The sequence below is a fragment of the Osmia bicornis genome, chromosome 13, assembly GCF_907164935.1.
Source record: "Osmia bicornis bicornis chromosome 13, iOsmBic2.1, whole genome shotgun sequence".
Lineage (NCBI taxonomy): Eukaryota > Metazoa > Arthropoda > Insecta > Hymenoptera > Megachilidae > Osmia > Osmia bicornis.
In genome coordinates this window covers 5,191,373-5,214,457 of record NC_060228.1, presented here as the reverse complement: position 1 = coordinate 5,214,457, position 23,085 = coordinate 5,191,373, and the positions used below count along the sequence as shown (strand labels likewise).

General features: G+C 37.1%; 1 protein-coding gene across 1 annotated transcript; it reads left to right on the top strand.

Moving 5' to 3' along the window:
- Nucleotides 1-812: 812 nt before the first annotated feature.
- Nucleotides 813-22,604, top strand: LOC114877016 (G-protein coupled receptor Mth-like). The gene is made up of 9 exons (XM_029189080.2): nt 813-5,865; nt 6,296-6,673; nt 13,322-13,580; nt 14,574-14,799; nt 16,877-17,109; nt 17,443-17,521; nt 20,109-20,287; nt 21,400-21,580; nt 21,929-22,604. Exons 1-9 carry the CDS (start codon nt 5,572-5,574, stop codon nt 22,257-22,259), a joined length of 2,160 nt encoding a protein of 719 aa, XP_029044913.2. The 5' UTR covers nt 813-5,571; the 3' UTR covers nt 22,260-22,604.
- Nucleotides 22,605-23,085: the final 481 nt, after the last annotated feature.

The window sequence follows — 23,085 nt, the reverse complement described above, 5'->3', positions numbered from 1 at the left end:
TACAAAATATTATGATAAATATATGTGACTCTAGTAGCGAACATGTTAAATTGCAAATTATATTATATTTTGTCTACAAATGACGTCATCAAATATAACTACGTCATTGTGAACTGACATATGTTGTTTCCCAATTAAATTAAATTAAATCATTTAAATTCAATTGATTGCTACATTAACAAGTAAAGTCACGCGCTTTGTTTTTCTTTTTTTTTATTTTTTTTTATCGTTATCCTTTTTATCATTTTTTATTAGTTTCCATTTTACTTAAATTTTAAAATTATTGCATTCAAGTAAATTTTAACAATGATAAAACAAGATTTCCCTACACAGACGAATAATTTCATACGATAACCCAACCCTGATCATTAGCTGTTTATCAATGAAAATAAAATGATATCATCTAAAACCATAATTCAAAAATTCAATTTATCGTATTTTGTCTGTATTGTATTGCACATTTGAATTCTATCATTAATACTGCAATTTTGTGTTCTAGCTGTTTTACTGATTTTCTCACCGATGGAATTTGTGTGTAGTTTCCATTATGGATACTTTTTATCAGTATCATAATGGTTTTGTGTGTTTTCAAAATTAGTACCGTTTCCGGGTAGGCTAGCTGACATATCCATTTGTGTAACATTTACAGAACGTACATGGGTCGTACGTTGTGTAACTGTACAACAAATGGAGTAATACTGAAAAAATGTATGATAATACATTTGGTTGTATTATAGTACATTTTTTTATTTGCAAAAGGAAGGGTGGATGGGTGCGGATCGGGCGGGTCTCCAGTCGCGGCAACCTCCACGTGGTGAGACCTGGGCAATCATATTGATCATAATGTAATTACTAATCATTTATAGAAAGTTCAGTTATTCGTGGCTTATACAAGCAAGATATTATCATATAATTTATTAATTATTTTATTATGAGCAATATGAGCAAATGGCTGCGAGTTTTATATATGTAAATGCAATTTTGTTATTCACAGTTGCGGTATTTATGTAGTATCTAATTATTCCCGATCGTCTTACAAGCAATTGGCGAAAATAAGGTTTTAAATTGCGTCGGTAATTCAGAATGTTGGCCCCGAGAATATCTTATCGGCAAACTGACTGGTTCAGGTTCTGTGTTTTACTATGGTCGCAATACATTCTAGAGGGCGTAACAACTGTGTATGTAGTTCCAGTCGTTTTTTATAGATGACGATAGTATTCCTTTATTTCGGAAAATAGATCGGTAAGTTGTCGAGTAGTTTGCGCCTCTTTTTGTATAGATAGAGCTGGACATCGAATTTAAAAAACTTTAATTGATGGCGGTTTTTTTAAGATACAAGTTTATGAATCCAAGTTTCCTTCTCAAGTTTCCAAGAATTTTCCCTCAAAATCTATCCTGATATCTCTCTACTCATGAAACCGATAAAATTGAATGCAGTTCCTTTTATTAAAAGGCGAGCAGAAAAATAACAGCTACGAAAGGGTGGTTGAGAAAAAATTCATAATTTCTTAGAGACTGGAATGAAAATAAAAAACAGGGACCTGCTTCTGAGACGGCAGCCAAGAAACGGAAGCTGGCTCACGATGTAATAACGAAGGTCGGTGTAAAGGGAAAAAAAGATGACTGACAGAGTGGAAAGCACCCAAAGACGAACGCGTAAGGAAGAGGACGAAAAGAAATCGCAGCTGGTGGAAGCTGCTGGAGCATCTATATAGACAGACAGCTTCTCCTCGAAATGAAACATTCGCGTTATATTTTACGAGGCGAAGATCTTCTGGAAATTAATTATAAGTCTCCCGCTTATCCTGGCTAAGAGGTTACGAAACGGCTATGAATTAAGTTTTATCCCCGTTTCTACGGCCACACCGATACCGTGACTAACGAATGAGCCGACGAGCTTAAAAAATTGTTCTTCCCAAGATAAACGAACACGGTGGACGGGTGTGAAGCGCAGGGAAGAAAAGAGGAAAACGACAGCGTTCCTCTCCTCCGCGACGAAGACGATTAATCAGAGCGGTAAACACGAGTCCTGTAGACGGAAATTAATTTGTATTCTTCTTCGATAGCATTCCGCTATAATGGCGCGTCGCTTTTTAATGCGTCTGGCGAGGAATAAACGAACCATTGACGAGATGAAATTGGTGAAACAGGGATAATTGAAGGGAAAAGAATTAATACCAATAAAATTTCGAGGAAACGATCGAATGTGGTCGTAAATGAAATTGAAATGTCATTGAAAGCAATATAAAACAATCTTCGTATTTCCTATTTATAATATTTGGGGAAAAATGTCGGTAATTCTAAATGTAGAATAATATATTTTCGATTTTGGAAGATGGTCCTCTACAGTGGAATTTTTGGACATTAAAAATAAACGCGATCCGTTTTACTAGTGTAGTTTATAGATCACGTAGAGCGTTTTTATTTTTCACTACTAAAAGAGTCGATGTCTTTTGTTTAAAATATAGTTTTCATCAAGAAGCACTTTGAAACTGTGCCAACAAACGTGAAGAAACCAGAGATCATTGGAATGCTATTATCGAATTCGACACATTTGTCAAATGACACCAATAAGAATTCGAGGAGTATATCTGAAAAGGTATTCGAAATGCGATGCAGTTTAGAAGAGAAATTGAGGTTTCAAAACCATGTCACCAATGAGTTTTTCCATTAATTACTAACATTAATGAAATGACCCAATTGTAGTTACAGTAATCAAACAATATTAAAAAAAGTCAGAAAGAAGCTAAACATATTTAAACGCTTTTTTTATAATTGCATCATAAGGAAAGCTCGAGGTCCAGGTTCTCTTTACTGTAATTACTGAAACGCTCGCAACCTTCTTCGGTTGTTAAGTTTTCAAGCATTTTTTGAGAAACATTAAAATCTTTACATCTGTCTGAGAGTAACAGTTCTGCCCTACTTCTTTTAATGACATCAAGACACAACAGAGAAGATCGCAAATAAATTGATTCATCATTTAATAAATTCTACTTTTTCTCTTACATCTAATTTAACTTACATCGACGTCCAACACACGTGCATTTACACTTACACCTTCAACACAATTACAACATACTTAGCATTCTGTTCCTTATAATTGCGCTGCTTAACTGCAACCCACACCAACAAATTAAAATAAATCACCACATAAAAATGCCTGCTGCACTGGGTACCAGTAGAGAAAAAAGGCCTCGACAGGTTTGAAACCAGTTGTCCGAAAGAAAGAATTTCTGAAAAGTGACCAAAAGGATTAAGTATAAAACGAAGGATCTAGCGTTCAGCAGGTTAGTCTGATCGCGAGTCCTTCGATGAAACGGGACGCGTTTGTTTAATCGATCGATCGAACGGTGTATTCAGAGAAACAGAGAAAGAAAAAAGGTGTCTGTTTCCGTAGAGGGGAATCCTGATGCGGTGAGGTAGGAGGCGGAGGCGGAGGAGGAGACCAGGCGCCAACGGAAAGAGGCGCGTCGTGCATGGTCTTCTCATTCTCGTACTAGGCTTAGTCGAATTTCCCTCTGATCTCTGCTCGTACGAGCTTACAGTCGCGTTTCTGCGTTCGTGTGGACCGCGCGGTTACGTGTCGTTGACGTGTCGTCCTCCACCATCTCGGAAGCGACACGAGAGACTGGTATCGTAAAGATTGGCACGATTTATCCAGGAACGGTTGTTCGCCGCGCTTTCCCGTTTCCGCGATTCACGCTCGATTTCCATGGATTGAATCGTCTCGGTTCCCCCATTGTCGCCGGGAGAATCACGGTGTCTCGTAGGCAAACGCGAACCGATAGTCGTGGAAGGAAAATCGTCGAGGAATGGTAAACCGTGAGAGGGATCGAGTTTGATGGGGTAACTTGGCTCGTTCGGCTCGGAAAATAGAAGGAGACGAGGGAGGGATCGTTGACGAGCGATGAACTCGAACGGTTCTTTCGGGACAAAGGCGAGTCGCAATCTCGAGGTTCGAACACCGAAGGTAACCAGGTCCACCGGATCAATGGGAAGTAGAGTGTTTTTCGAGAAGGCTGTAGGGTCGGCTTTGAAATTCAACAAAGTTGGGAAAAGAAAGTCGAGAAGTAACCATTGAAGATCTGTCGAGAGGGAAAGGTGACTGAACGGTGGTAACGCGAATAACGCTTTAGAATCAAGCCGGGCAGCTGGAAGAAGAGACAACGGAAAAAATTGGTCAGCGACAAGGGCACGAGGAGAGATAAATTAGACGTATAAAACAAGTCGAGCGTGTGTTGAAGAGAAAAGTGGCGGCGTACGAGCGTCTGGCGGAGTGGAAAACGCGCATCGAGAACGAATTGGGTGATACCGAGTGGACGTTTTCAAACCGAGGGTTACAACCGAGGCTGACAAGTGGAACAACCTTGGAAATTGATAGATAGAAGGAGAAGGCCATTCTTCTGCGGTCTGCTTCTCGGGAAATCGATCGTCTCGTTAACAAGTCTCGTGGCAACGTTCGGAAATTATCCGCGGAAGAAGAAGGCGGTCCAGGAGAATACGGATTCTTGGAAAATGCGCAGAGTTGGAGGAAAAGGATTGGCTACGTGATCGATGGACAAAGACGGGGTGGATAAAGAAGAAATAACGAGATCCGGGTCGCGAAATCAATCAGAAGTAGAGGCGAAGGAATAATAATAATTTCGCGGACTCGTTTGATAGGGTAGCTGGAACCGACAGAGCGGAGTCAGGAGAAAAGCTTTTGGTCAACGAACCGTGAACGGTGTCGAACGTAAAGTTTCCTCGGAACTTCTACCCCGCAACACGAATAAGATTACTTTCCTCGAAACGTGCCGGCTAATTTCGAGTAATAGCTCCTCTATAATTGTTCAGACCGCCCCTCGAGATTACCAGGATGCAGCTGCGTGCGTGCATCGCGTTGCATTATGCAACGGAAGCGACGATTTAATCGACCACCAGGCGGTTTATGTTCGACGACTACAAGATTACCGTTGAGACTAGGTATAGCTACAGTTTGCCTCCAACAATCGACGTATTCTACTGTTAATCACGTGTTTCCGGTCCAGGGATACGTGAAGGTTTGATAGTGTTGCGTCTGGCGTTGCTCGGTGCTTCGATACTTACGAGTCTCATTAAAATAGGCAGCCCGATGAACGTCAGAGATCAAAGTTCCCTCAAGTGGTTCACCCTCGATGGAATGTAATAAAGTGATATAAAAATAGAGAAAGTGGATCACTCGGGTGTACACAGTTCTGGGCACACCCACGGGTCAATTTTAGTTACAGCTTCCGAGAAAATTCGTGCGTAGAGGGGCAAAAACTCAAATCAGTCGAGTTACCGCTCGAGGGATCATCCGTTCGTGGTTGGAACTCGTTGGAATCGTTTCAGTGACCGACGTTTTTATGAATTCTTACGATTTCATCTAATCAATTCTTCTTCCGATTGATGAAGCCGTTTAGAGTTCTGAAAGTCGTATAGGGAGGTGCAGTGTTAGATTAGTGTAACGTTAGACAAATTTTGAATCATTTAGTTTAGTGTTGTAAATCGTGACGAACTTAAATAATAAAAATTTCTGTGAAATTCAGTTACTTGGATCACTTGTGTTTTGTCATGAAGACGAAAATTCTAATTTTTCTAACACTTATCTCACTATCAGTGGGTGAGTCCTCTTTGAAGACGCAATTCAAGAAGTGTTGTCCACCTGATGAGATTTTCTCGGGTCTGACGAAGGTGGGATGCGTCCCGGTACCCCAATTCGCTATGGAACTGTACAGGATTAATCACGGTGATCAGAATGTCAGTTCGAATGCGTCTGAAAGTCAATTTCAATTTCCGATCTGCGAGGATCCGGAAGACATCGCTACGACGCCGATTGCCGAGCTGAAATCCACCGATTTCTTGCAGGTTCGAAATAAATGCATCCAATTGGAGACAGGATTCCTAAATCATAGAAACTCATCAGAACGAAGTTTAAATAATAAATCCACGATGAAAGATAATAATTAGCGATAGGCAGTTTTCGACGACTACACTTTGCCAACTCTGGGATGTTAAATTGGTTAAAATCGTGTTAACTTCTTTCTTGGCACGGATTGATTCTCTTTAAATTTGTTAAATCTTGATCTGTTAATTTTCTACTCTTCGCTCGTGATTTGTAACACCGAGAAATTGATCTGTCTTGGAGGAGATTAATGGTGCAATTACCGATTGATGAAATTACATTTGGAAAGGTTTTGCAATTCTGTTTGGAAAATTTTTGTTTGCAATAATATTAGGGAGCAACAGAATTGAATTCTAATTTCTATGATTAATCTTCAGTATTCTGCACTTTCAGGGATCATCCTGTCTCGAAGTTCTATACGAACCCAATTTGTACCAAAGCATACCGATAATTGTCCATTGTCAATCGGACAAATACAGAGACGAAGAAAATAAAGAACCAATTTCGTCATTACCGCGACTCTTGGACATTAGAAGATGCTGTCCAAGAAATACAGTTTTCGACGAAAGTAATGGAAGTTGCGTATCGATATCCAACGTCATTTCTGATGAAAACTTCTCGGATACTAACGAATTTCTATCCATGCTGCCGAAAGAATTGGACAGCCTGGACTTCTTGAATGTGAGCAGAATCTCGCGAAAATGTCAGGGAGCGACGTTCACTTACGTCATCAACCCCGAGGATCTCGTTTTCGTGAACGGAATCTTACAGGTAAACGTGCGCATGAATTTTACGATTTCATGAATGAAATAATAGGAAAGTTTTCAAAAGGTACGAATTACAACGGCAAGAAATTGAAGCTTCTTCTTCGTAGTTGAAATTTATGAATGAACTTCTGCTGTGACGTGAAATTCTTCGAAGGGAAGATTATTTAGTTTCTTTCTGAAAATTTTCAGAGGACCTTGAAATTGAAGATCAACAGTTAATAGAATTCTATAGAATTTTTTAATCTAGTGTATTCTAGAATTTTTAGGTGTTAAATTGTACTATGATTAAGAATTCTTCTATTATTTATGATTGAAAGATATTAAGTTCTTCATTCACCTTATTTTTTTTTATTTTCAATCAAAAAGGAACACGTCTTATCTCGATTGCGTGATTCACCCAGTTCCTTGAAAATTCTGTAAATAGGAATTGAATAATTTAAACAGAAATTTCAAAAATAATTTCAAAATTTGAGATTCAGACGCGACAGACTCGAGGGAAACCGAAAGCGGAGGACTTAACTCCGGTGAGGATACCCTTTGCAAATTTAATGTAACTCAGCTACTTAAAACGAATGAAATGTTCAGTTCGAAGTGTCAATTCATTTTGCACTTTTCATTTTTCATTTCTCGGAAGAGAAACGCCCTGAAATTCCATTTTGCGTTTTACATTCTATCCTGATAAAAGGGAAACAATGCCACTAATCAGGCGTGTCCATTTACTCAGAAGCTTACATTAATTTCTTCGCAGATATGCAAACATTCTGCCGCACCTATGTTGCGGTGAAATTAATTTCCGACGAAAATTCTTGTCCATTCATTGCTAAAAAGTTACATATCTTTGGTGAAGTAATAAATAGAATGTATTTTAAAAAGAAGAATTCTTAAGTTTAACATAGTTTACCCTTAAGGAACATATGTTAACCCTTAAGGAAAAGGCTGCTTTCTGCCACGTACGCTCACACGACCCGATCAGACTATTTATGGTCACCGGGCATGATAAGAAAATAAATTCACCGGGAAAAATCGTTTCTTCGCGCAAAGAGAAACAAACCTTAATGACGGCAAACTAATTTATCAAGTGTACGTGTCAGTTTGTTTATAGCATGTATCCTCTTTCGTAATTTTACAACAGTCTTCCGTTTATTACGGATTTCCTATTCATGGGAAATGATATCGTTATCGGTCAGGGGCGTGACACTTTTGATATCACTCTTCGTGTTATATTGGCTTGATAACAGCATTACTTCTGAACGTGAACAATGTCTACTTTGTTGATCCTTCGATCGATGCTTCTTCGTCTGTTTGCAATGATTCAGCGGCTATTTTGAACGTCTTTTTTATTTGGGCTTTTCGAACACGTTACGAATATTTTGATTGGACCTGGCGCCCTCCAAAATATGGGCAGCAAGGCAGGTGCCAAAATGTATTATCGTGACGAAATGGTGGTGAAATTCCTTCAAAAATGAAAATCAAAGCATCGTCTCGGGAAAACAGCGCCGTATTTGTTGAACGGGGAAAAGCTACGCGGTAAACAAAATATTTTGATTAAAATGACACGTAAATTGTGTATGTTATACACGGATGCCGATGGAATAGTGTATTCCCAAGGCTGTCGTAAATTTTATGCCATTCTCGCACCGACGCGACGTTGCGTGTCAGGCTGGTTCATATCTGATTATACTTGAAGATAATTAGGCATATTAATCTTGATGATTTTTGCGACGCTAATAACTTGGTTTCGGTTGAAACCAAACGTGAAGATGAACCTTGAGATACGTTTCCTATCTTTGATTTATACTAATTAGTCTGTCTATCTTTGATCTATTATAATTAGATAGAATTGTCTAGACGGACTGCTTGTAAATTTGGAATATTTCATTTTCTGTATAATTTATTTATTATTTCGACGCTTTTCTTTATTTCTTAAAATTTAAAAGCATGACGTGCTTCATACGTTTCCAATTTTTAATGCTTATTTTCACTTCAACCGATAAATTTAATAGTTCCATAAAATGGTTCCCAAATGCATACAAACAGTAATTACGTAAATATAGCTGGGTGTAGTTAAACGATAGCTTCTGGTATTTATTTGCTATATTTAAACTGTCAGATTTACGTAAACGAGGAAAATGATTCCAAATTTATGATCACTAAATGAAAGATTCAGATCGAGAATAAAAGTCATCTATGTCTTCTTGTGGCAGAGTCTCCTTATCAGTTGTTTCAAAAAAGCAAAGCACGTATCTGAAGTATTCTTAAAAATTGTACAAACACGCATCTGGAATTTCTAAAATTTGGCAAATGCATTCGAACACTAGTCGCATCTTGAATGCCTCACCGGTCAACCGGCGATTCGTGATGGCATTTCATACCACAATGCATTTATAAATATTCTTTCCTGGACAGATGCACACATAAAAATCAAGCAAACCGGTTATCATGTCTTTGCAGCTATTCACACAATCGTCATTCACCTGTCGTATAGTTAGTCACTGAGGATCATGTAATGCGTCTGTAAAATCCATCAAGTGTCATATAAGCATACCTGAAACGGTTAACTGATACGTGAGAGCTTTTCCAATTAGAAAAGAGTTTTTTCCTCTATTTTTTTCATAGAACTTATTTTAGATTCCATTTACGGTGACGGTAATTAGCAGCCACTCGTTTACTGTTACTCCTTTAAACAGCGGCCTTTGCTTTTATGTAAGAGTTTCATGTACCATCAACTGCATAGGTCATGGGTTATTACCAACAACTGTTGCAACTAATTATAAATTAAAATTTAATTTAATCGCGATAAAAGCTAATATTTCAACTTCTTAATTTTAATTTTAACTTTGCACATTTTTACAATGAATTTTCATTTTGAAAATTATGCTGAATTCAACAAATTTCAATGTGATGTTTGGTAGTTGAGAAAAAAACAGTGTCTCATTGTAGATGATTAGAAATAATCATGGATGTTGGTAGTTTTATGCTTTGTTGAGAAGAAAGTCATATTAAACTTTAATCTGCAATTGTGTATCGTTTCCACTGACTGTACACTTTTCTTGCAGCAGTTGTATTAATAACTGGGGGGATTTCCTCTTCTAGCAGACCAGTAAACGATGAAGTCATATTCACGAGGCCGTGGGTGCCTTATAACAAACATTTCGACGCCTTCATTACTCTCGTACAAGAACCACGTGACGAATCACATAACAGTAAAGTCTTTTTCCTCGCGTTACACCGAGGTGATGTTCCGTTTTCTTGGGCGAACACCACGTGCATAATTGTTCTGAATAGATGACGTTTGTTTCTACGAGATAGTTTGTTTTTTCTTCCTCCCATTTTCTTTTTCTTTATAGATGCATCAAATTGTTAGGAAACAGTTGTTTTTCTTTCTTCAAGAAACACAAGTTTAAATTATTAAATATTGAATTTCCATTTTGGGTCAGTTTGAACGTGGCTAATTATGCAAATTATAATTAGGATTGAATTAAAGTTTCATTGATCCTCATCGTGGCTAGGTCACATTTGATCTGCTGATTGAATTTTAATGAAGTGAATAGTAATATCTTCAATGATAGTAATTACGAGACAATTTGATAATGTATAATACTTTAACGATTGCCTACATTCAGATGATAACCTACTTTTAATTAATTAAATTTTAATGATTCTGTTCCCATTTTTCCTTGAAAAAATTGTACTTAAAATAAACTTTTGCCAGATGCTTTTAGTTTTCTGTTGCAGAGATATAACGTTGAAGCAATAATAAAACAGGTTTTTACGGTTTTAACAAGCCAGAAGCAAGTTAATTTACGAACCCTTTGAGAAAATTAGCTACTGAACTAATTTACGGAGCATACTTTTATTAACTTCTAGGAGAACTATGTCTGCATTCTGTTCTCTAAATTCCAAGTAAGCAGGAAACAGAAGTCTGGAATGTCCGTAAATCCAGCAACTTCAAAGCAACAACTTTAAGTTTCATTTTTAAACCCTTCGTCTCGCGTTAAGCTACGCAATCATTTCCGCGAATTTGTAGATCGGTATCGTTCTAACTGTGTATATTTTTCGGGTTTCGATAAAAAGCTTGCCGTTTTGTTTCAAGCAAACGGTATGAAAGTTTCTCTATAAATCAACTTCTGAAAATTTTGATCAGAGTTTGCTGGAACAAATTTTATACGATATCCTAACCGAGTAAATTTTACTTTTTATTCGAGACTATATCGCGTCGTGCTAGCTCAGCTATTTCTGCAGTATATTCTTCGCTAACTTAGCTCGATATCCAAAATAGGGGAAGAATGATCCAGGATCCTTTATGGTTCATGCTCCATAAGATCCAAGCTTGGCAGCGAGCTGCCAGTTTTCATAAAGAAATCTTCCTATCTCCCCTTAATTCTCATACATTCCTTTTAGGTGTTGTATAATTTTTTTACATTAATTGTGCAACCATTTTTCACGAGGGAAAATCGAAAAGATCCGCGGGGCATTTTATAACAAAAATCTTTCCTACAAAAACACGAAATTTGCACCTGTTTGGTATTTTGTCGGGAACGTCTACCATTGTGTGAGATTCATAGATGCAACGTCAATATTTGCATTTGATGTTTTTAAAAGAATGTTTTATTGTTCACTCGGTGTCCACCGAAATCCAGTATCGCAGAATTCAATGTTTGTTGTGCTAAACGTTCACAGCCATGCACTGGAATAAATAAACGAAGCGTACTGGAGTTTATGAAACGATAGTATTCCGTCTGCGTTGCAGTAGAAATGCATCGTGTAAAAAAAGAAAGGATTTGAGAAGTGAAACAGATTTTACGTATAATTTGAGTTGTTATTATTTTATCGTTGCTTGTCTTATCTATTTTTCACTATGGTAATCACCATGTTAATTATGTTGAATAAGTTAAGAGAAACAGCATAGGCACCTGCACACTCCAAATGTTTCATCCCAGAAGAATGAAACCATCCTGCTCCTTTCACCCTTTCTGCCAAGCTTACAGAAATGCGCGCGATATAACTTGAATATCCTGCGCTTTTCCACCCGGTAATAAATATCAAGGGTTGTTTTTTTGGCGCGAACGCATTGGGGTGGCTGAAGGTAGCGAGGCTTTATTTCGAGCAGCAAAAGGATGCGGAGCGGGTAAATAAATTCGACTCATCGCCGGAGAATCTACAGGGCGTGGTGGTTGCACACCGGTGTGCAATGGCGTAGGAACGATGCGCTGCTGGTGAAACCAAGGACCGCATTGCAGAGGGTGTCAGATAGAAGCTCTCTGCTCTCTGCTTTCAATCGAGCGTACCCTCGCGAAGTCGATAGTCGCGTTCTAATAACGCTTCTCGCCTCATCATGCCGATAATTCTCTATCGGACAATGAATTATTGTCTCCATCGTTCTTTTCTTTTCTATCTGCTTTTGGTCAATCATAGACAATGATCGTCTTCGGGCTGACAGTCACAGTGTTAACACAGAAATCTCATTTCCGCCTTGTACAGTCTTTCCCTCGTTATCTCCGTTTCAATGGGGTCCCGTTTTCCTCGATCGTTCACCTTCGACACTTGCGAAATAATGACACGGAAAACGAGCTAAGCGTCGACCATCGCGTAATGACCTTCCAAAACCGAACCTCTGGTTAAATATGAAAGAAATTCCATGGTCACTTGGACGATTCCTCAACCGGTGTGGTTCGATGCCGTTATTTTCACCATCATCGCGAATCGACGAACATCGTTTTCTTTTTTTATTCTCGCTAAATTTACTCGATTCGGAGAATGATCGAAGGATCGTAGCTTTTGTTGAAGCACTGTTATTCCCATAGAATAATAGGACGGGGGATATTTCAACGGAGGGAGTTTGCTCAGCTTGATGAATCGATGACCCGTTTGAAATTCTAGCGAAATTTTCTCTTCTTCGGTATATTTCCATCATTCTTCTTCCGCGTTAAACGAGAAACGCTGGCTTTATTTGTATTGGGAATAAATGAGAGTCATTTAAAGGAACAATATGTATTGGTAACATTTACAATCCCTCAGTGAACAGTGTTTGTTCAGTGTGCTTAAATAAAAATTTAAAAAGAGAGTGATACTTTATTAGTCTACTGTATTTGTATGAATTTATTTTAAATTAAATTGATAGAGTCGGTTTGGTATTAAAATTGAATTATTTATTATTAACTTACCGGAATAGAAACTCACTTGATCTTGTTACCAGTGTAATTTATTCATCTGCACTTTTGAAGCTCTGAATGACTACTGTTTCATTGCCCATGACGGGACAAAGGTTCCTTTATTCGGAAAGGCTGGAAGACTGGAAACCCTGACGCCTGGTGCGGTGAAATATTTAACGTACTACGGAGACGGAATTCATTTGCAGGAATTCTCCCTTTTCCCTGATGCTAGTCACGTTCTTTCGCTTTAATCTACCGGTGATATTTGATTTCACGCCAGTTCTCGGCGAAATTTTTGCGCGTCCGAGGAGTCTTTAAGACGAGTCGAAGCATCGAAGATCGTTCGAGGAATTCGAGGAATCCACGGCTACTGCCGATCGGTTCGCTCGTAAAAACAATTCAAACTTCTTGGCACTTCGAATTTCTCCAGCTTCGAACTAACTAGATTCTTACTGATCCGATTTTATTGACCCTTCCGGTTATCTCGTGCGATTTTTCAGGTAACGGTGACGTCCTCGGCGAGGAACGTCGAAAGATTGAGCATCAACAGCGAGAACGCTTGTTTGGAGCTGACGCCGGATTTCCGGAAGACACGTCGCATGGTGGTTCGTGTTTGCAGGAGTTCGGATCTTTGCCAGGATAACGTCTGCGTAAGGAAATGTTGTAATACAAAATCGTGCCTCGGTGATGTCCTGCCCGATTCTCCGAGTTTCTTTTACGAAGCCGTCTCGAAACTTCTGAAAGCAGACAGCGTTGCAGGTAGATTTTCTTACTTGAATAATAATTCACCCTTGCAAAATTTTTAAATAATATCTTGTATCTACTTATTTTTCTTGAAAAAATGTTCCCTATTTATTTTTAATATTTTCATTAATGTATTATAACAAATAGAAAATGTATGATCCTTCACCTCTATTTCTCTCCCTCTCAGAATATCCCTATTCAAGTTACGCTCATAAATTGTGGGCTCAGGGACGTGATGACACCTTCCCTTAACCCAGTTTAACCGAGCGATGTTACAGTAATCCAGGGAACACTAGAACATGAATTTCGATTCATCAGAAAATATTTCGACCATTCTCTACGTGTCCAGTACTATTTTCATTTTTTTACTGACCAGTAGTTTCTTAATCCCAATGCAATTGTACTACTAATAGTAATTCCCAGAATTCACGTACTATAGAAGTTCTATGAACATCATTGATTAGTTTTCAATCGTTAGATCTAAAATTTGAAATTTTAATATGTATGGAATTCCCTAGATGCAACGGATAATGACACGGTTTTATTACTGAGAATGAGATTGAACGATTATACAATTAGTTCAGTGTTAGAATAAAACAGGTTTCATATCTCTATAACATAATCTTTTCCCGTTCTAACGAGTACTTGCATATTGAATTTGCGCAAACAGCGGTTGTGTCACACCTATTTACGTAAGAAAATTTATCCTCCTCCGTCAAAAATGATGTAACAGATGCTTGAACCTCCTTTTCGTTCATCATTATTGATGAAGCAGTTTTTCGTTTAGGAAGAGGTTAAAGAATTTTAAGTAGATGGGTCGACTAAGAAATTATTTATCCGTGGAAATTATTTATGGTACTAGAAAATTATATTCCTGGAAGTTTTCTCTATAAAATAGCCAATTTCTATTCTCTCGCGGTTTCTGTTTTGTAAGAAATAAATGGAATATGATGCGATAGTTTGATACCCTTTATTTATTCATTCCTCGTTCGCGTTTCTGTTTCAAAGGATATGGTCTGATGGTCGGACCAAAATGCAAGTATGGAATGTTCATGCTGACTGAAAACGATACGTGGAGCATCACGCCAGAAGGATATATTAGCTTCGATCCTAATTTCAAGCCGTGGTACCACGATGAATACTGTATGGAAATGTTTTACAATAACACACAAATGAACAGGCTAACCATGTTTGCTTGCTTCGATACTCCAATTAAGGAACCAAATACAGTAAGGTAAGACGTCCTTTTCTTTTTATAATACATATTTTTTTGCAATTTTTTTTTCAAAAGTGCATAGGAAGTTGAAAGTGCATTTTTAGTTGCATTGCATTTCTTATGTCATATGTTCTGGATTTACCAATTTATTCTTCCTTTTGATAGTATTACGCAAAACCGTCTAAAATAATATTATTATGTAATAAAGTTTTAATTATTTGTTTTTTTTCCTCGTTATTTTAGAATCTTCAACGTCACTGTTAGTTGTTAAAAAGTGAAACGTATTCTTTCTAAACTACACCGGATAAACATCGTGCTATACATATCTCATGTATTTATTTATCTTTTTTCATCGATAAAAAAAGCCTGATGTACTCGTAAATCAAAATGAAATAGAATAATTTTATGATACGGGTGAAAAGTAACCCGATATCGATTTACCGAGGGTGAATAGTATTTATAAAATAAAAATCCGATTAACAAAATAATCTTGCCACTACACATATAATATTTGAGAGAGCAAAGATAGAAACAGGTCTCTCGAATTTCATGAATTGAATCCAGCTCGTTATACAATTCACAAAGTTGCATAATTACTATCCGATAAATGTTTCTGTAATTTGAAAAAAACCGCACAAACCATTCGAGCACCCTCGATGTTCAAACTCGATGGTCCATCGTTATAACAAAAGACAGTACTTCACTTTTAAAAGTCTAAAAATAAAATAAAAAAAGGTTCATATCCAATTTGAATTGATTCAAGTTGGACAAATGAAAATCTAGCTTTGCCGCGTTTTCTCTTCGTATCAATCTGCCCGAGGTTCGAAAGTTTTAAGCCGATGGATGGCGACCATTTATTGTTTGAATCCGTTTGTTTGACTTCGCGAAGTTTAAACAAGTACCTAGAGCCAGTCGAGTTGGCGAAATTCAATAGGAGCTGGCTCCAAAACTTTCACATTCGTTGTTGGATGTTTTACAGCACATGTGTGAATACGTACAGGGAATTAGTTATTTTACAGAAAATTACAAATTTTGTAATTTACCGCCATTACTGCATGGCCCACAATAGCAATTATGTTTCCATCTGTACCGTTTTGAAAACATTTCTTTTCAATTTTCAATTGAATTTTAATTTTATATTTGCTTCATTATTTTCTGTCGTATATTGTAAAGTGGATTTTATGCTTTGCTAACCGTGGGTAGTTAAAAACTATGGATACAAGTTCTCGTTGCTGGTCAATCGTTCAAACTAGAGCACAGATTCTTTCATGATAGCCGTATATTGTGGCTGCATCAATGCCAGATAGCCAAGTTGTTTGCCAGTGATGCGGACAATGTGCACGGCCGTGCATCTTCAAACAGAAGAATAAATAACAATGGTACAAGTCCATTTGTCTGATGAATAGAAAAAGTGCCATTCATCGGGACAAGTCGTAACGAAGTGGCATCTGACCGTACATTCGCCTTTTGTCGTATATATTTCTTTTTCTTTTCCTTACTTTTTACGATATTTAAAACATTGTCCGTGGTGAATACGGCGCAAAATAAATGTAGCAAATTTCAGTGAAAATGATTAGAAACAATTGTAGTTCAAATGTTTATCTCTGCACACCTTTGTAATATTATTTCTCAGAAATGCAGTTCCTGGAGTGGTTTCATTTATCTTCGACATCCTCCATTAAGAATTGTAAATCATCTGAACGAACTTCTATAAATTCTGATGATTTCCTTCAATCTCAGCAACGGTGGAATTTAATTGCCTCATTTTCATGCCCACACACATGGTTCTATTAATCAAAAAAATTAATCAACTCGGTTGACAGATTTGAATGCTACGAAGTTTCCTTAAATTCTGGCATAAATAAGGATCAAGCGATGTTAACGAGCTCGTTGATGACGAGAAGACTCGATAGCACTTATTGTCAGAATACTGGCTTCTTGATAATGAGAATAATTAAGCGCAGATACAATTTTCTTTGTGGTGGTCACGTTCATTCCGCGAGAGGAAATTTCAGTTTTCTAAGATTTCTCGACAGAGCTGAAACGAGCTATGGATCTTTAGAAAATCGTCGTTATTTCTTTGCACTGATTTCAGATTTATAATTTCGAACATTTTGGAGGCAATCAGTTGCGTGTTTCTGTTGTTGACGTTGTTGGTTTACGCTTGTCTACCAACGCTTCAAAATCTACATGGGAAAACTCTGATGTGCCATTCCGCGAGTCTTTTGGTGGCTTTTGCTTGTCTTTCCATAATACCTTGGGTGACACCAGCGACAGAACCCGGAACTGTTGAAGAACTCTATGTCACTAAATATTGCACGATACTTGGTATGCTATCTTCTTATTCAAAGTTTTTAATTAAATCTTTCAAAATTTATAAAATTTGATGAATTATTTCATTCGGAATGTTATAATAATTTAAACTAAAAAAGGAAATATTTAATTAAAATAAATTTTAACACTAGAACCACCAAACTAGTTAAAATGGCTGGTTTTAAGTTTCTTATTTTAATAACTTATAAATTTCATCGAGGTATTTTTGTTGAAATACACGTTGGTTTAAAATTAACTTAAAATCAAGTGTGTATAAAACGTTGGTAGTTCTAGTGTTAAGAAAAATCCAAATTTGATCTGAATAAAATCTTCTGTTTTCATTTGCAGCATTCATCATGCTCTTCGCTTTCTGGTCCGCGTTTTGTTGGTTGAACGTCATGTGCTTCGATATTTGGCGAACATTTGGGTAAGTTTCAATGGTTCATTTTTCTTTCTCAACTTAACGAAATTCTTGTGAAAGGAGATTTGTCGCGAAGCAAACTACGAAGAAAAGGTGGATAATCGAGTTTAAATTGAGTGAAATAAAAAGGGAATTAGTTGCAAAGTAACTTAAGTACACGATGACTAATGCGACAGAAATGGAGCCCGTCAATGATCCAGCGGATCACGGTGGATCTTTATCGAGAAGTTTTCGAGGAATACTGCGACGAGTACTTTATACGTGACGATTTTTCAAGTGTCCCCAGTATAATAGATTACCAGGATGATAGAGCTTGTAAGAATAGTTTTTGCCCCACATAATTTATTCTCCTCCCAAGTCTTGCAAGTTGTACCAGGTATCTCCTCGAATCCCTCGAGATGAACAGCAAGAGAAAAGTTTAATAGAAATGAAACAATTCATTCTTTCCATTGAGTAAGAAAATAATTGCCTCCGATTAAATACTTATCGGATAATTGCAATGGAAGGATTACATAGAAGATCCCGATTATTGATTACTAGTTTATTAATTCAATGAATTTATTAAGCAACTTCTTACAGATGAATTCGTGATTAATATTTTATCTTGCTTAATAGAATTACTTAATGGATTTTATAAATTATTTAGTGTAGAAGTTAGTCAATATTTTTCTGCTACTTTCCTATTAAGGAAGTTATATACCACCATGGAACTTATTCTTTTTCATTCAATACTGTAATCTAGAGTATCATTCATTTCCGTTCATAAGCTTTTTAAAAAAAGCGTCAATTTTATAGCACTAAATCTTTCAGCAGTCTCATGAAAAAGTACCCGGCCAGTAGCGATGACAAATGAACGATTTTCCTTTCTCATCGAAAAGTTAATCAATTCCATCGATATTCACAGATGCAATAATCCGGGTTTGCGGATTTCGCCGCGATAAATTTCATCCTATTTCCCTCGTGAGGGAATTAACCCTCTCTCTGGTCGGTAATTTGAGAAATACCCTAACTTTCGTTCTCCGATTTCTAATTTCCACGGTATCGCCGTTCTCTGACCACGTAACAACGGTAATCCAGGCTTTTAACGCGTTTACCGAGATTTCATTTCCAAATTACACCGGACGCTGTTAAAACTAGGGTAATGTGTCAGTAGCGAAGGGTAATTCGATTCCGGAGGGATATTTAACGTAAACTTTGCGCCCGTCAACGGGGAATTTCCGGTTTACAGTAATTTCTCGTTACTACGGATAAGGAATGGATATCCGATACTATCTCCTGGAAATTTCGAAGAATTTCAAACAATTTCAAGTTAAAATATTCTTGAAGCTTTTGGAAGTCTTAGAAGAGTTCGAGATTGCCTCTTGAAAATGAAAGAGAGGTAATTGATACTTCAAACAATTTGTCGAGTACTGTACAGTAACGAGCGTGGTAGATTTATCTTAAGAAAAATGGTGCTATCGAAGAAGACTGCCACATGTATTAATATTTAAAAGTTATATTAATTTGAATGCCTTCAAAATCAGAATTATCAATCTAATTTATAATAATTTCGTTTACTTCCGTCTTAACGTTTTCCTCAAATTGCTTCCCCATTGTTTCGCATCCAATCCTGATTCATCGAAGGTTTTGGTGTGTGTTCTCTCATGTCGCAACACGTAAAAGTTTGTGTTTCTAGCATGCTATTCTAGCTGTTGGATTTGTAAATATGCGGAGAAAATAGAACTACGTGAACGGAGAATCGTCGCCTTCTCGTTCTTCCCTTTTCTTGTCAGTTTTCGAAACATTGTTTCGAACTCTTTTAGTCTTCGAATTTTTCGAATTTTTCTAGTCGTCAGTTTATTTATAAGTTATACATTTTCTGTTGCCTTGTTTCTTTTATTATATATATCTGAAGTGATCATATTGCTAGTAATTTTTAACAATTCAAGAGAAGATATTGTTACAAATGTCTGTTTCAAGGAATAGGCACAATAACCTTGCAATTACATTTTACATCTGTTCCATTTTCATACGAATGAGCTGAGAAAACGAATTCCTCGACTTCCGTTTTATCGATAGGGTGGCTATCGTCGATCCGACGAATCGTTTGGATATCAATCAAACAGCTTCCCCGAAAATAAACGTCCTTCATTTTGCTCTCAGTTTTCCGCTAAATCATCGTTAATTCATTTGTCGGTTAATACGTCAATTTTTTTGAACGAATGCTTTTCATCGTGAGTCATTCGATCAGGATGTTCGAAATAATTAGACATCTTACAGATGCAAAGAACGTGTTAAATATTAAGAAAGAACAAAAAGCTTTGTATATTTACAAGAGATATTTTTAGGTAACCTATAGGTTACCTTAGCTGTTTTTCGATCGTGCCAATGAGAATACTTTCGTAATTCTAGAAAAATGTTGAGGACATTTGAAAAAACATCTTATGTAAGAAGATTCTATTAAAAAAAATAGACTGGCCTTATAGATTAGCATTAAATTAAGAGCGACTAAATACGAAACGCTTTAAAGTAGATGATACGATAGAGAAAGAGAATCTGAAAGAACAATATTCGAAAGAAAAAAAATATTAAAATAAATTTTTTTTTCTTTTAGAAGGCTACGTGGAACAATTAGCCGAGGTCAATCTCATAACAAACAATTCCTCTTCTACTGTCTCTATGCATGGGGCTTATCAATGTTCATAACAGTCTTCGGGGTTTTGAGCGACGAGATTCAACTTCTGCCAAGACATCTGAGCCCTAATTTCGGTACTATAGCTTGCTGGTTCGAAAGTAAGTAGATAGCAATAACAAGTATATTTTATTATAATAAAACGTAGCTATCGTCATTAAAAATGTTCAAGATTCAGTGACTGGAATAGTCGCAAATTGCCTTAATGGCAATTCAAAGTAACTATCAGTCTCGTTATCTTTTTTCCTCGTTTCGTACGGGCTTTCTTTAGCTCACACTCGACTAGTCATTGATAAGTAAGCACCAATTACAAAGTTTCTTCTCGTTTCATTTCACTGGGAATTAGGAGTCGAACGGGAAATCGTGTGCTGCATAGACCATTAGTCTTCCGATGGAAATGAAATTAACTGAAGAATGATTCTCGATTCTTAGGAAATCTCAGTGACTTTCGTTTAATTTGAACGCAAGCTGATTAAATCCATAGGATGAACTTTCATCAATCACCGAATTTTGATACATAATTCAACCACTTTTGTTGTACCAAAAGTCTTTGATGTGCAACGTGAAATTTTACCCTTTGACCGGTTGAAGCGTGACACGTTAATTACGCCCTCAAAAATTCGTGCAATGAGTATGTAACGAAAAGACGTATTTAGGCCACGATGAGCATCCGTTCTAAGCTTTTCTCGTCACGCAACGTTTCTTCGCCGTTACGCTAAACGAGTGTCGGCCATTCAGCTAATTACACTAATTAGTTCGTGTTGCTAGACGATGGTTTTGTACGAAATCCAGCCTTAAGAGGCGAGCTCGTTAAAGCCGACCGGAGACCAAGTGTTTTATAATACAAATGTTCCACGGCCATTTCCCTTTTTCTTGCTTTTGCACGTCTGAATAGCGAGATTTTATTATAACTACCGTGAAAGTTGAGTTGCTCCTCTTACTTAACTCCTTCTCTCCAATAACCCATTATTTGCGCGTTAATGCGGCAATAGTTCATTGTCCAACGACCTAATTAAAATGCCATCGACAATACAAATATTTTCTATTCGTTTGAAGAACCTCGAATTGACCTTTCCTCTGTTTGGATCAACCCTCATTCTTCTACATCTACGTTAATTATTCGACGTGTTCTAATAATCATAAGGCAGAAGTTGAAATTCAGAAATGATTTTCATCTGGATGATTTGACATAGAAAATGTGTGAATGTCACAGGTCAGCCCGGGATGTACGGTGATCTGATTTTCTTCCGGGGACCAATCGCAATTCAGCTGACATCGAATGTGGTGTTCTTCATTCTCACGTCAGAGCGGTGTAGCAAAGTGAAAGCAGAGATAAGAAGGGTTGCCGACCCATCGGATCCCAGGAGCAAACGATTTCACGCTGACAAAACTAAGTGAGTTTATCGGCCTCCCTCAAAGTGAAACCCGTTGAATTCGATAGAGATACGATACGGGAATACCTCGGTCCGCGTTTTCACTTCTCGAACCCTTTGTCGATGCGAATGCTAAGGGAACTTTTGGATTTGCTTGATTTTCACCGAAATACCCTAACTATGTTGAACTTACAGATAAAGACAACTTTAGCACGTTCTCTGCCGCAGTGAAAATGGACCCTCGTGGAATAACATTGATTAATTTTCAAATTTCAAGCTTAATTTTTTTAAATTGTATTCAAAATTTCTACACCCTACACCCTATCCTTTTTCTTGCTCACATAAAAGACTGAATTTTTATCAATGTAGGTTCATCATGAACGTGAAACTGTTTGTCGTCATGGGAATATCTTGGATCGCAGAGATAATTTCTTCCTTTGTAAATCAATATACTAATTACACCTGGCAGGAGCAAGTGTTCTACGCGACCGACGCGTTGAACTGTCTCCAGGGTGTCCTGATATTCCTACTGTTCGTGATGAAGAAGAGGGTTTATCATGCATTGATGAAGCGACTGGGCTTCGAAAAGAGAAAAGGCTTGAGCCAAGGAACCTCGATGTTACAAGACCCACTAAGAGTGAAAATGAGCGCAAGTAACAGCACGCTAACGTCTAGTTTCGGTGTTAGTTTAGCACCTTGATCAGTGAAAATCAAATATTAATTGTGTTACCACACTGTTCATACTTATCGCATTGGGTATGAAATATCATACAGATTTGTCACCCAATGTTTATCCTACACAATGAGTTAAATATTGTAGAAAAAGTATACGATTTTCTACGATTTTAACTTGCCACTAAACTCTTTTGTGAAGTAAGGAAATATATTTTTTTTACTATTTGATAATTTGTCTTTTGTTTTTATTATTCCTTCTCCATAGGTCGTTACTTTAATTTTTATATGAAATAAGGACTAAAATATTTATATTGATTATGTTAACGATTCACAATAATTGAATAATGTATTAATAAAAAATGTAATAGAACTTCAACTTGTATTTCATTGAGCCTGAGAAGGTATGGCCTTCGTTAGAACTTATTATAATTTGATAAAGTTGACGAAAAAAGATCGGGGATTCTTTTTTGAAAGGCTCAGCTATCGAACAGATACAATGCATCATTCTAAAAAATACTCGCAGATTTTAAACCGGCTTTAAATCACGTGGATGCATGATAAACGACTTTTCCAAAAGGTTCGTATTCGTTTTGCAGCATTCGTGGAAACGTTGCATCGATTATTTGTACTTCGGAGAAAAATAATCGCGATAGATGACATCCGAGATGTTACAAACGCGTTAAATTATTGAGAATCCTGCAATTTTACAGACCGTTCCTTACAAGATGTTTTTTAAAACGCTGGATGAAATATTTTTGCAACATTTTGCAAGATATTTGTTTTAATCGAAATGCTATTAGATTTGAAGCATTCAAGTGATCAGCATTTTTAATTTTTCATATTTGAGAAAT

Bases quoted from the DNA above. Each gene is read 5' to 3' on its own strand.
- LOC114877016 (XM_029189080.2), top strand. From the start codon at position 5,572: ATGAAGACGAAAATTCTAATTTTTCTAACACTTATCTCACTATCAGTG. The intron at 14,800-16,876 runs GTAAGACGTCCT...CACTGATTTCAG, and splicing joins AAGGAACCAAATACAGTAAG to ATTTATAATTTCGAACATTT. The intron at 17,522-20,108 runs GTAAGTTTCAAT...TTTTTCTTTTAG, and splicing joins GATATTTGGCGAACATTTGG to AAGGCTACGTGGAACAATTA.